Source organism: Rana temporaria, chromosome 7 (genome assembly GCF_905171775.1).
Source record: "Rana temporaria chromosome 7, aRanTem1.1, whole genome shotgun sequence".
Lineage (NCBI taxonomy): Eukaryota > Metazoa > Chordata > Amphibia > Anura > Ranidae > Rana > Rana temporaria.
Window position 1 is genome coordinate 17,201,975 of NC_053495.1, and position 14,663 is coordinate 17,216,637.

A 14,663-nucleotide genomic window follows, 5' to 3' on the forward strand; every position below is an offset into this window, starting at 1 on the left:
GTTCTGTAATCATTTTAATACTTATGGTATATAACATTTTCTGGGAGGCCGTCATATGATGTCTTCCGCTGATTGCACTGTGGCATGCTCCTTTGGACTCGGCCGATCACAGATCGAGGTAATGGGCCAATACTGTGTGATCAGCTGTGTCCAATGACGGCTAATCATGATGTAAACAAAAGTCTGTTATAGTCACTTCTTTCTTCACACTGTCGGCGTTGGGGAAAGGAGAGCTGATAACCGCCTTTTGTTAGAGACCTCTACACTGCGACTCGGAGCCCATCAAGGCTGCGAATCTGAGCCCACCGGTGACGCCTCGCCAGTGAAGCAGAAAAATTTACCAATTTTTTTTTTTTTTTTCAAAATTATTTTTCATTTGTTTAGCAAAAAAATAGGAAAACCCAGCGGTGATTAAATACAACCAAAAGAAAGCTCTATTTTGTGCAAAAAAAATAAATAAAATATTTCATACGGGTACAGTACAGTTTTGCATGACTGTGTAATTGTCATTCAAAGTGTGGCAGCACTGAAAGCTGAAAAATTGGCCTGGGCAGGAAAAGTCGTCGGTAGGCAAGTGGTTGAAGTGACACTAAGCCCTGGTTCACACTGGGCTGCGGGAGTGAAGCCGTGCAGTCCCGATTTTCGGCCGCGATTTAAGAGACATCTGTGCAGGTTTCTGCACAGATGTCAATGTATATCACGGGCCGAAATCGCAAAAAGTAGTACAGGAACTACCTTTTGAAATCGGTGCAGCGCCGCAGATGCGGCGTCGCAGCGATTAGGACGGTGTCATTGCCGGCAAAAGCCGACGATTTGGGATGCGATTTCACATGTGAAATCGCATCTCAAATCGAAGCAAATAGTACCCAGTGTGAACCTGGGCTAAAGTCTGGTTTAAAGAAAATCATTATTTCTAAGTGTGTGTATTAACATGTACCTTCAAGTTCTGTTGCTCTCAGCCCCTCCAAATTCTTTTCCATCCAGTGCTGCATCGTAGGAAGAAGGGTGCACGCTGAAAATGCTAGATGCTTGGCTGTCCCTGGTTTGAATACTTTTAAGTCTCTCTGTCCTGGAACAAGCATGCATCAAATAAAGTTGGAACTTGCGTCTTTGGACAGGCAGCTAGCGTTTTAAAAAAAGAACAGGCTACCCCCTTTTTTTTCTGTGCCACTACTATAATAAACTGGAGAATCACATTTTGCTGCCTGTCTAAAAGAATTCTGTCCAGGACATGATTGCCGCTAAAGTCGATCTAAATGCCTACCCCGATGCAGGAAGTGGCATGACTGCGAGGGCTCTGTGCCGCCACGGCTCATGCAACCCTTTGTTCCCGACGGCTTCCATTACTTTATTTATTTCTGCAGAGCTGATTGTTTTATAATCGCAGTTCCTGCTCGCTATCTTGCAAACAAAATTACATTTAGTAATTAAAATCAAACACAACCAACTGCAATATTTTTTTTTATTTTTTTGAAGGAATAATATTAGATTTGTCCCGGGGCTAAGCGCCAAAGAGTTTGTGGGTGTTTAATTGGCTGATGGGACTACCAGGAAATCAGTTTAATGGATGCTGCTTATGAAATGTGATTAATTGTTGCATCTGTCGTTTTACATTGATGGCAATGGAAGATGCAAAAGGCCATTCTGACTAAGAAGTTAAGAGGGCTGGATTTGTGAATAATTCCATCTGACCTTCTGGGTAGGCTGGTTAAGCAGCCAGATTCGCATCCACGTCCTATAAATCATTGGCGGACTTTGGTTGGTGCTCTGGGCACTAGGTTTCAATCCCACTCTGGGAGGTAGGAGTTATAGGTCTTTGATCCCAACATAAGCACTAAATTAAATAAATTTCAACCGTTATATTGAAATGTAGTACTTATGAATGAAGCCTGTTTGCCGGCTTCATTTACACAGAAGCTCCATCCGGTGTAAATGATGAAGGTGGAAGGTGTCCATCCTTTGACAACTTTGTCTGAATGGTGGAAGGTGTCCACCTTCTAACATCTTTGTCTGAAAGGTATTCACCCTCTGACATCTTTGTCTCAGTAGTGGGAGGTGTCCATCTTTATGAGAAAGATGGAAGACGTCCATATGCTTGACAACTTTGTCTGCATGCTGGTTGATGTCCACCCTCTGACATCTTTGTTTAAGTAGTTGAATAGTGTGACATATTTGTACTTATGTTGGATGATGTCCACCCTCCAACATCTTTGAATAGTGGAAGATGTCCATCCTCTGACATTTTTGTCCAATGGTTGAAGGCGTCTGTCCTTGGACGACTTTGCCTGAACGGTGGAAGGTGTCCACCCCCTGACATCTTTGTCCGAATGGTGGAAGGTGTCCACCTTCCAACATCTTTTGTCTGAAAGGTATTCACCCTCTGACATCTTTGTTCGAATAGTGGAAGGTGTCAATCTTTTGATATCTTTATTTGAAAGATGGAAGACGTCCATTTGCTTCACAACTTTGTCTGCATGCTGGTTGATGTCCACCCACTGACATCTTTGTTTGAATAGTGGAAGATGTTCGTCCTCTGATATTTTTGTCCAATGGTAGAAGGCGTCCGCCCTCTGACATCTTTGCCCGGACGGCGGAAGATGTCCGCCCTCTGACATCTTTGCCCGGACGGCGGAAGATGTCCGCCCTCTGACATCTTTGCCCGGACGGCGGAAGATGTCCGCCCTCTGACATCTTTGCCCGGACGGCGGAAGATGTCCGCCCTCTGACATCTTTTTCCCGGACGGCTGAAGATGTCCGCCCTCTGACGTCTATGCCCTCTTGTGAAGTATACAAGACTGTCACTTGGCAAACTATGACTGCCGGCATCAAGGTGACCTCATGGGATGTAGTGTAATGCTCCCTCAAGGTAAATATTGGTTCCGAAATCTAAATGGGTTCCTCTGCCAGTGGCTGTGGACTGTATCCACGTCTACGTTCAGTGTGAATTACCGGCCATCATGTAGACAAAGAAACTCTGCAGTCGTGCTCCTAGTAATGCAAACAACATAAAGCTCTCAGTTCCCTAATCTCTCTTGTGACAACTCTTTATGCCCTTGTTTTGTTACTTGGTAAAACCTCTCTTGTGACATTCCTTATCAAGGCCGATTAGCGCTGCTTGGAAGGCTTTATAGGGCCTCTGACACTTCAACCTTCTTACTGTTGCAAAATACTTCATGTGAAGTGTTTAAAGGGACCTTAACCTTGTCAGTTTTATTCCCCCGTCTGTATTTTAGGACCAATAAACCCATAAAATCTATGAATATCTTTTACAATTTTTCAGTAGCTTTGTGGCGTTTTTAAGATAAAGAATTCGATTTGTGGAGTGAGATATTTTCTTATGGTCGTGTGACTTCTGTTGGCTAAAGGACAGCCGTTCTTCAACCTGATGGCATTGGTATGTTTCCTAGATAGACTATAAAAGATTGAAGAATTTAAAGCTGGACCCGCCAACCTTCTTTTCCATCTTGTACAGGCTCCTCTCTTCTACTGAAATTGCTTCCTCTGATTTCACTGCACACTTTGACTTTCTCACGTTAGAATTTTTGCAGCAAGTCGTTTTAAATTTTATTAGCATGTTGTCAAAGAAGGAAGGAAGGGACGACCCAGGGAAGGCAAAACTTTAAGCAGGCAAGAAACTTCAACTTTAAGTTGTAGGTGGATTCTGGTGGATTGGTTCACCCATCAGGTTTTCATACAGTATCTCCGATTCCAGTGCAATTTTCCGGTTGACTCCATCCGTAGCTTGCCGACTTGGCCCTCTTGCCCTCGACAGCTGTGAGTTTCTTACTTTCTCAGCCGCCTTTTCTAAAGTGAATTTTGCTTGTGTCGATGGAGAGAACCCAAAACTAGATAGAAAGCTCCCATTCTAGATTCCCAAAGGTAAGTGTAGCTGTTAATGGGTACTCCACCCGAAACTGAAATCCATTTTTTGGGGGGTTGGCTTGCTCTTTAAGGCAGTAATAAGGAAGTTTTTGGCAAAGCTGATTAGCTGCCAGCAGGCTTTGACTTTCGGCAGTTCCTCATATAATTGCCTGTGTTCCGTCCCCAGTACACAGCCTGCCTATACTTGCCTGCGGGCTGCTCATCTCCTGCTGGTGGATGACAAGTGACACGGTGTTCTTCTTCTCTGTCCTCCCAAAATCCGAAGTACGATGACAATGGTGAAGACAGCGATGCCGGGTTTTTGTATTATTCAGTTTTTCTGTCTTGGGCTAGCACTGTGAACTGTTCTCTGGCAGCGGGATGGGCTAGGGGTTTCATGAACAGGAACATTCTGCAAGTGTTTAATATTTACCCGGGGGTCCGTTCCGGTACAAGTGTTTTTCCTTAATTTTCTTTGCCGGTGCCTCAGTCTCTCTCACTTGCTACACCAGAGACTTCTGTTCACCACGTACACCCTTCAATCATTCTCCGCATCCCCGGATGAGAGAGGCCCGTGCATTGCCGATAGGCGATAGATCCGGTATTAAAATACTTCAGTTTGCTGAGAATTTCCATCTACTTCATATGATTTAATATTTCAAATATAATTCTGAGAATCTTCAACTCCTCATAAATTCCAAAGCCGATTTGCAAACGTGTCTTTTGTGATTGAGACAATGGTTTTATAATTTCTGGCTTTTATCTGACTTGCGGAATCGATGAGGCACGCTGTAATTCAAGTTTGCGCAAAGACGAGCTATCGTTTTTCGTTAATTAGTAATCAGGCCCAAATTTATGGAAGGCCTAGGGTGCAATAGTAGGCAACAAAATCAGTGCTATCAGGCAAACGCTGCAAATGTGCTGAAGTCATCAGAGAATGTTCGTATAGAGATTTCTTTTTTTTGTTTGCAAAAGAAAAAATCGAATGGTGCCTTCATAGTACCGGGTCCAACTCCACTTGGCAGAGCCAGCTGTATGACCCCAGTGATCTTTTTGGCTGTGTCAGGGGTGGGCAATGTCGGCCCTCCAGCTGTGGTGAAACTGCAAATCCCATCATGCCACTGCCTCTAGGAGTCATGCCTGTGATTGTCAGGGTCTTGCAATGTCTCATGGGACTTGTAGTTTCAAAACAGCTGGAAGGCCTGAGTTTGCCCTCGCCTGGGCTGTGTGAAGGGTAGTGTTCTGACCAGGGCCGCCTCAATAGCATCAAGGGCCCCTGGGCAAAGTAATGCGCTGGGTCCCCTAGGAAAAGTAATGCGCTGGGGCCCCTACCAGCTTCCCCAATTAACACACCTACTTTCAAAGAAATAAAGTATAGTTGATAGAATTAAACCTATATTGATACTTTCAATAAAATCTATTTTACGAAAGGAAAACATTCTATAAATCAAAGACTAGTCGGCACAAGGGGGGGGGGGATGCAGAAGGGCACAGTACGGGGGGGTTAGGAGGGCACAGTATAGGTTCTGAGACCCTTCCTGGGACACGACCATATCGGGACAGTTTAGTAAAAAGAATGCCTGTCCCAGCATATCTGAGGCAGTTGGCAAGTATGATGTAGTGCAAGATTATTGTGGGGCTCCCATGTGCCTGTGGCCGATGGGCAGTGCCCAGGAGAGTGCCCTTTCCATAAGATGACTCTGGTTCTAACCACCATTGTATTGGGGGCAGTCTTTCCACTGACCATCTAGGGCATTTTTACAATGACCTTTTGATAAATTTATTTTAGCAAGGGTTTTCAGAGTTCCTTAGGCCTAAAACATTTGAGAAAGGCTTTCCTCACATATTCATAAGTCACGCAGTCACCTGGGGCTAATCGGTTCCGATGTCAGATGCCTATGTAGTGTTTTGCATTATTGGCAGAATATAGAAAAAGGAACAATATAAAAACGTAGAAAACAAAAAAAAAAAAAGACTGGTTACAGAAGTCTTCCAGTGTTCTGGAAGAACAAGTTACTCACGTTGGTAGGACATTCATTGGCCGTTTTTAATAATCATTTTATTATTCGGAGTGTATTGAGGAGATTAAAGAAAAGAAGCAAATTGCACGATACAATTTTAATTTTTTTCTCCTCTAAGCACAGTACCGGTGCTGTGGGTAACGTCCTACTGTTTTTGAACCTCTGTCTAGATTAGGATGTTTTCTTATGGCGCTCTGGTCTCCTCTCATCCTTGGCTCCTTCCGCACAGTGAGTCCCGTAATTGAAATGTCACAGACACTTTTGACAGGACATCAATAATCCAGGACTGTGACACTTTTTGTTTGCTTAATTTTTTTTCCTCTCTGTGTGGAAATAAGCTTTAGCCTAAACTCGTACGCTATTAAACTGTCTTCTGGGACTTGGGAGGGGTTGGGGAAAGGGCACATTTAAAGGAACATTCATTTTATTTAGGGGCAAGTGTATAAATGTATAGTTTGTAATGGTAGGAAGTAAGAATTTATTGGTCTCAATTGTATGTCACAGTAGAGTTGCAATTTGCATCCTGATGAGAAGAGGCCAAGGTCCAGAAAGTGGGTGGAGCCTAGCATTCTCTTTTTCAGAACACATTTGACATATCGCCTATTATATTGGATGGTCCTGAAAGGCCTTTATCCAATGTGGCTGTCGGTAAAAAAGAAGACAGGCTATAAATTGTTGCATAGTTAGGCTGACAAGACACCAGTCCATCTAGTTCAGGGGTGCCCAACCTTTTGAAGAGCAAGGGCCACTTAAGCGTCTTGGTAACCGGTCCCGGGCCACAATGAGCGGAGCGGGTGCAGCACAGTTCACCTGTGGCCTTCCTGCAGGTTAGCTGCACTTTGCCATAGACTTCTATTATATCCTGTAGGTGTGGTGCACTTTCTAAAAGCACACCAAACTCGCAGGTAATAGACGTGTATGGTACAGTGCAGGTAACCCGGAGGTGCACTTCTCTCTACCTGTGGATCAGTTTGAAAGCAGCCCAGTAACCCCTGCAGAACAGATATACACTGTGGCCCGGATTCACGTAGAAGCGCGTATATTTGTGCGGGCGTAACGTATCATATTTACGTTACGCCTCCGCAACTTTGACAGGCAAGTGCCATATTCTCAAACTCTCAGACCCCACGTAAATGACACTTTTTTTACGAATGGCGCATCTAGCTGATTTACATATTTCTAGGCGTAAATCAGCGTACACGCCCCTAGCGGCCAGCGTAAATATGCAGTTAAGATACGACGGCGTAAGACTTACGCTGGTCATATCTTAGTGAAATTTTGGCGTATCTGATTCTTTGAATCGGGCGGCAAAATACGACGGCTCGGACTCAGAGTTACGACGGCGTATCTGGAGATACGCCGGCGTAACTGGAGATACGCCGGCGTAACTCGTACAAGAATCCGGGCCTGTGATTTTAGTAATAAACTAACCTTTAATAACAGTATTCTATTCCATCCCAGAGTAGGAGGTTGCGGGCCACAAGTGGCTCCCGGGCCACTGGTTGGGCACCGCTGATCTAGTTCAACCAATAATAGTAAAAAAAAGCGAACACTCAACCTCCTATATGCTCAATCCTATACCCACAGTTGATCCAGAGGAAGGCAAAAAAAATACCCCAATAAAGCATGATCCATTTTGCTGCAGTGTGGGTAAAACAAAATCCTTCCTGATCCCCCATGAGGCAATCAGACATTCACTGGGTCAACTACCCCTAGTGTTACCTATAGAGTATCCAGTTATATTTTGTGCATTTAGGAATGCATCCAGCAATTTTTTTTAAAACGATCTTCTGAGCTGACCAGAACCAGTTCTCGAGGGGGGTCTATTCCACTTTTTCACAGCTCTTACTGTGAAGAAGCCTTTTTGTATGTTAGGTTAAATCTTTTTTTCCCTCTAGACCAGGGATCTCCAAACTACGGCCCTCCAGCAGTTGCGGAACTACACATCCCATGAGGCATTGTAAAACTCTGACATTCACAGACATGACTAGGCATGATGGGAATTGTAGTTCCTGAACAGCTGGACGGCCATAGTTTGGCGACCCCAGCTCTTGACCAATGGTCTCCAAACTGGCTCGTGGGCTAAAGGTGGCCCTTTGCTTCACTTTATCTGTTTTTTTGGGGCACTTTTCCTCCCACTGATATAAGGCACTATTCCTCCCACTGACACCAAAACAGAGGCACCATTTCTTTCGCTGACACCAACTGTTATCATTATTCTTCCCATTGACACCAAAGATGGGGCATATTTCATCCGACTGACACCAATGATGGAGTAAGATTCCTCCCACTGACATCGGCCTTGGGCACTAGTCCTTTCACTGATACCAATGATGGGAAACTATTCGTCCCATTGACACCAATGAAGAGGGCACTATTCTACCCACTAATACCAATAATAGGGCACCATTTCCCATGCTACTGACCACGTGTACTGTGAAATTATTTTTACTTCCAGTAAGCACCAGGCCCGAGACCAACTCTACTTCAATTGTTGCTTGGGCATTTTCTACTACCAATGGCCACAGCCCGCCACTCGCCCTTAGTCTGAAGGACAGTAAACAGGCTCGTTATTAAGGAAGTTTGGAGACTTCTGGTCTTGTACCTCATATCTAAGGGGGCACTCTGTACATCTATCTCACCAATAGAGACACGTGGCACAAATTTGGGGTGCTCTTCTTTTGCTGTACTTAAACCTCATTATGGCCATAGATGGAATAATCTTGGAAATATTCTTTTGAAGATATATTCAATGACCACAAATAACATTGCAGCATGAGAGGTACACAAATATTGCTGGTGACTACAATATTGCTTAAAATGGCACCTAAAATTTGAATTTCAATACAAATTATTTGCATGCTGGTTGAAGATCTGATGAAATCATATATTTTTATGAAATGTAATGGTGTATAATTAACATAATATTCTTGATGCTAATACTTTTTTTTTGTTTTGTTTTTCAGGTATATCCCGGCTGACTGTTCAGACCATATCCTAAATGAAGATTTCAGCGCAAGTCCACTTGGAAACCTAACCCCTTATTTTTACCCACTCCCTCCTAGTCCTTTAATTTATTTTATTTTTTTGTATAATTTTTATTGCTTTAATATTATTTTCAAAGATGATGACCCAAACGTGGAGGTCTCTTCCTTTGCATTTATGGACTGTCTTGTTTTTGGGGGTCTCCTGGATTCTTCCCGGGAATGGTTACCCCAAGCCATTTAGAACTTTTACGGGCAGTGAATGGAGCTTGACTCATTTGGTGGTGCATAATAAAACCGGGGAGGTATACTTGGGGGCCGTGAACAGGATTTTCAAACTGTCAAGTAACCTGACCCTCTTGCGCACTCATGTTACGGGTCCCATTGAAGACAACGAAAAGTGTTACCCTCCTCCTAGCGTCCAGTCTTGTCAGCATGGACTTGTCACCACTAATAATGTCAACAAGCTGCTGCTAGTGGACTACACTTTGGACCGTTTAATAGCCTGTGGCAGCGCCTCTCAGGGGATCTGTCAGTTCCTACGTATAGGGGACCTCTTCAAATTGGGAGAACCTCATCATCGTAAGGAGCACTACCTCTCCAGTATTAATGAGTCTGGCACCATGTCTGGAATCATTATTGAGGCTCCTAATGGGCAGAACAAACTTTTTGTTGGGACACCTATAGATGGAAAGTCTGAATATTTTCCCACTCTCTCTAGTCGGAAGCTTCTGCCCAGCGAGGAGAATGCAGAGATGTTTGGCTTTGTCTACCAGGATGAGTTTGTATCTTCACAACTTAAGATTCCCTCGGACACGCTGTCCAAATTTCCAACTTTTGACATATACTATGTGTACAGTTTCAGAAGTGAGCAGTTTGTCTACTACTTGACCCTACAATTAGATACACAGTTGACTTCTCCCGATTCTACCGGAGAGCAGTTTTTCACATCTAAAATTGTCCGGCTTTGTGTGGAAGACCCCAAATTCTACTCTTATGTGGAATTCCCTATCGGATGCATGAAAGATGGTGTGGAATATCGTCTCATACAGGATGCTTACCTGAGCAAGCCTGGGAAACGCCTGGCCAAAGAGTTGGGGATCTCCGAGAGGGAAGACATTCTTTTCACTGTCTTTGCACAGGGTCAGAAAAATCGAATCAAACCACCAAAGGAGTCTGTTCTTTGCCTTTTCACCTTGAAGAAGATCAAGGATAAAATTAAGGAACGTATTCAGTCCTGCTACCGGGGCGAAGGAAAACTCTCTCTGCCTTGGCTTTTAAACAAAGAGCTGGGTTGCATCAACTCGGTAAGTTAATAACTGTTAAAGAGAAACTCCACTTTTTCTGTTTAAAAAAATAAATACATTCCATCTAGGTGATCTGTGTACATTGCAGGGATTTTTACCAAACTTGGTTACATATTCCTACCCTTTGTTTTGAAGCAATAGCTGTGTGGTTTTGAGTGTCCATGTACAGAGTGAATCTAATGGGAGTGGTTTTATAGTTTATCTATTAGTGGCTGCACCTGCAGGGCTCTAAGCAAAGTGGCATGGTCTGCACCCCTTTTTAGATGTAATTTTCCTTTTAGAGCAGCGGTGTCCAACTCAATTTCTTTGTGGGCCGCATCAGCATTATGATTGCCCTCAAAAGGGCCGGTTGCATCTGTAAGATTAGATGTCCAGCACATCCCCTTTTACATTGGATGTCAAGAGCCACTCCACCATCCGAAGTTGAGTCCCCCACTCTCCCTTACATCACAGTGCACCCCCTTTCCTTATGCTGCTGGGAAGAAGCTGGATGCATTGCTTGAAAGCAGAAAGTAAGTGTCTGAAGGAGGATCAGAGGAGGGCTGCAGGAGAGGTGCAAGGGCCACATGAAATGGCCTGGAGGGCCGGATTTGGCCCGCGGGCCTTGTGTTTGACACCTGTGCTTTAGAGTATCTTACCAAAAATGAAGTTTTTGTTGTAAGGGGTGCCAAAAATCAGATTTGTATTTTACTGCAGACTTCTGGGAAAATCAGTGAGCCAATCACACAAGGTGGAAATTACCTTTTCAGGGGGCGTTCTGTATACCATCTGTGTACAGAAGGCCTCCAGGTAGCCATATTTCATTGCATTTTACATAAAATGATAAAATTAAAATCATTTTAATAACATTTAGATACAATGTGACTTGAGTAACCATTGTATACCATAATAATTTTTCTATTTTTTACCTGTGAAAGTACCATTTTAAATATCCTTCTTTTTTTATTGTTGTTGTTATGCTGAGCTTATGCTGGCAGTAGGTTTATTTTTTGCCATTTTCTTTTTAGACATTTCAGAAGGTAAAAGTGGCCTTGCATATACTTTCTTTTAGAAATATCGCTCTTTTAAAAAAATTGCTGATGTGACAACATATACAGAAAAGAGGATCTCGCGCATTAAGGATGTATAATGTATCCATGGTGTGGTTGTCCTTCCTTTGTCCCAAGATAGTGTTTGGTTTATGTGATAGTATGATAGTATGCTCTTTTCCTAGAACTGATTTGAGGGCAATTGAGTGTCTGGAAATCTCAGACCCAGCACTTTTATTTAGTATTTTCCTTTTCTTTGTGGTTTCCTGCTAAGTTTCTTGGTTTAGGTGGAGCCATTTCTTTTGCGTGGGGATATTACTATTGGGCTTTCTGTGTAGGATTCTGCTGTGTCTAAATAGTAGTAGGTTTTATGATGTGTTCCAGGACAATGAGAATAAATAATTCAGCTGGAGGACAGAAAGAAATGCATCGGAAAGCACAGAAGGAAGCTACAAAGAAAAAGGCAATCTGGATAAATTGGTAGCTCAGGGGTGTCCACACTTTCTTAACAGAGGGCCAGTTTACTGTTCTTCAGACTTTAGGGGGGCCGAATTGTAGCCAGTGGAAGTAGAAAATGTTCTGGCGTCAGTGGGTGTAAACATTGTCTCCTTTGCAATTGGGGGGTGGTATAGTGCTCTATCATTGGTGTCAATGGGCAGAATAGTGCCCCATCCCTGGTGCCAGTGGGAGGAATGGTGTCCCATCCCTGGTGCCAGTGGGAGCAATGGTGTCCCATCCCTGGTGCCAGTGGGAGCAATGGTGTCCCATCCCTGGTGCCAGTGGGAGCAATGGTGTCCCATCCCTGGTGCCAGTGGGAGCAATGGTGTCCCATCCCTGGTGCCAGTGGGAGCAATGGTGTCCCATCCCTGGTGCCAGTGGGAGGAATGGCGTCCCATCCCTGGTGCCAGTGGGAGGAATGGCGTCCCATCCCTGGTGCCAGTGGGAGGAATGGCGTCCCATCCCTGGTGCCAGTGGGAGGAATGGCGTCCCATCCCTGGTGCCAGTGGGAGGAATGGCGTCCCATCCCTGGTGCCAGTGGGAGGAATGGCGTCCCATCCCTGGTGCCAGTGGGAGGAATGGCGTCCCATCCCTGGTGCCAGTGGGAGGAATGGCGTCCCATCCCCCCTGGTGCCAGTGGGAGGAATGGCGTCCCATCCCCCCTGGTGCCAGTGGGAGGAATGGCGTCCCATCCCTGGTGCCTGTGAGAGGAATATTGACCAAAAGGCCAGCGAGTGTCCCTTAGTCTAGTTTTTGGTTTCATCTAAAAGCCTTTTCTGGTCACTGTCCTGGGATAGATTAGTGAGAGTTTACTATCCACATATCCTATTTATTTTTTCAATAAGCATAAACTGCATTTGAGCGAATTCTTTTGTTTGCGATCAGGAAAACAGTCTTACCTGAGCGAGGTTGGAATTTGTCTGATTGTTGGTTCCTTTACCCTTGGCCTTCCAGAGCATTTAGTGGCAAGGGTGTCAAACTTTCATTTGTTGTGTCCTCCATCACCACTGGGGTAAAGAAACCTAGAAATGTCACTATTGTCCCCTTGGCAGTACTGTTTCTCATGGAGTCTAAAGGACTATGTGACCTGATAATAAAGGATGTTTGCCACAATAAAAAAAAATATATGCTCAGACTTTTTGCTTTTCATGGCAAAAATAAAAAATGTTTTTAATGGAATTTAGTAGTCAGTTGAGATTACAAGGTAGCATGTTTTAAGGGATGTCTGTACAGAGAAATATGTAGGTGGCCTTTGCTGAACTCTTCTTGAAACGTCTGCCTGGCACGTAGACGGAAACAATTCAGGAATGTCGAAATAGAATCATAACCTAAACTGCATTCATTTTCAGGGTAGTGGTCTCAAAACTGCGGTCCGTGGGCCAGATGTGACCCTTTGCCTGACTTTATCCCGCTCCTGGGGATTCCTCCCACTGATATAAATCGCTATTCCTCCCACTGATATCAATGTTTCGACGTTTATTTCACTGACAATGATGGGGCATCATTATTCCACTTACACAAATGATGGGGTAACGCATCTTCCACTGATACCAACGGTGGGGCCATATTCCCTTTATTGATACTGACGATGGGGCAATATTCCTTTCAATGACGCCTTTTGTGTACTGTTCTTTCCCCAGACACCAATGATAAGGGGAACTGTTCCTCCCACTGACACTGATGGGGGCACTATTGCTCCCGCTGACACTGATGGGGGCACTATTGCTCCCGCTGACACTGATGGGGGCACTATTGCTCCCGCTGACACTGATGGGGGCACTATTGCTCCCGCTGACACTGATGGGGGCACTATTGCTCCCGCTGACACTGATGGGGTCGCCGTTTTTCCCGCTGACGTTGATGGGGTCGCCGTTTTTCCCGCTGACGTTGATGGGGTCGCCGTTTTTCCCGCTGACGTTGATGGGGGCGCCGTTTTTCCCGCTGGCGCTGATGGGGGCGCCGTTTTTCCCGCTGGCGCTGATGGGGGCGACGTTTTTCCCGCTGGCACTGATGGGGGGCACGATTCCTGAAGCCAGCGATGGGGCACCCACTTAGAAGACACTGAAAGCCACTGGCTCATCTTGACCGCCAAGAAACTAGAAGTTTTGGGAAGGGACATCAGCTATGGCAGCATCCAAATATCCTCAGTCCAGGTTTCCTTTAGAGATCCAGGAGCCATCCATTGGCAACAGCAGGAAAGGACTCAACTTAGGCTCCAACTCAACTGTAATATTATTATTATTTTTATTTTATTTTTTTGAAAGGATCATTTGCGACCCTGGATTTGTTCAGCACTGTTATTGGTACTTGAACCTGCTTTAAACCCGCCGTTTAGGTGTTCAGAAGCTGTAAAGAGTAATAGTAACAATAGTTATCTCTCCTATAATGGTGATCTTCTCTCCTGATTGTTTCTCCAACAAGCCTCACACGTAGAAAGCTTGCTGAGGAATGGAAGAAATTGCCTGAAAATTGCTTCCCTCTCCTATAATTTTTTTTTTTTTTTTTTTTTTAGGCGTAGCGCTGAGATTTTAGACTTATTTGTTTTTCATTGTTTGTTTCTTTTTTTTTTTGTCGGTGATTTGCAGCTCAGGTTAATTCGCTGACGGGACTTATCAGGAGCGATAATCTTTTTTGCAGATCAGAGTAATAACATACTTCAGAGAGCTCGCGTTTATAGCCGAAGATTAGAGCGAGAGGACGAATCACTCCGTCAATGAAAGAGCAATATTTAGCCGCATTTCCCGCTGTGGCACATGCAATCATCCCGTCATATATATATATAATATATATATCTGGAGCACAGGGCGATCTCTGCAAGGGTCCTCACCTGTCACCTCTGCAATTTGCCCGACCGGGGTGGGGGTGATACTTTTATTATCTATTGATATGGTTGGTCATGTTGGCAGATTTTTTTTTAAATGCCCGAAAGGCTTTATCTGGATAATTAACTGTATTCACCTAGGA

At 44.4% G+C, this 14,663-nt stretch overlaps 1 protein-coding gene across 3 annotated transcripts in view; it reads left to right on the plus strand.

Moving 5' to 3' along the window:
• The window catches only part of PLXNA1 (plexin A1), a 460,603-nt gene that overhangs the window by 48,433 nt on the left and 397,507 nt on the right, over positions 1–14,663 (plus strand). For all 3 annotated transcript variants that reach the window (XM_040358985.1, XM_040358987.1, XM_040358986.1), the window contains exon 2: positions 8,849–10,173. In XM_040358985.1, the coding sequence (XP_040214919.1) occupies positions 9,007–10,173 (1,167 nt within the window). In that variant the 5' untranslated portion in view covers positions 8,849–9,006. The remainder of the gene's footprint in view (positions 1–8,848; positions 10,174–14,663) is intronic.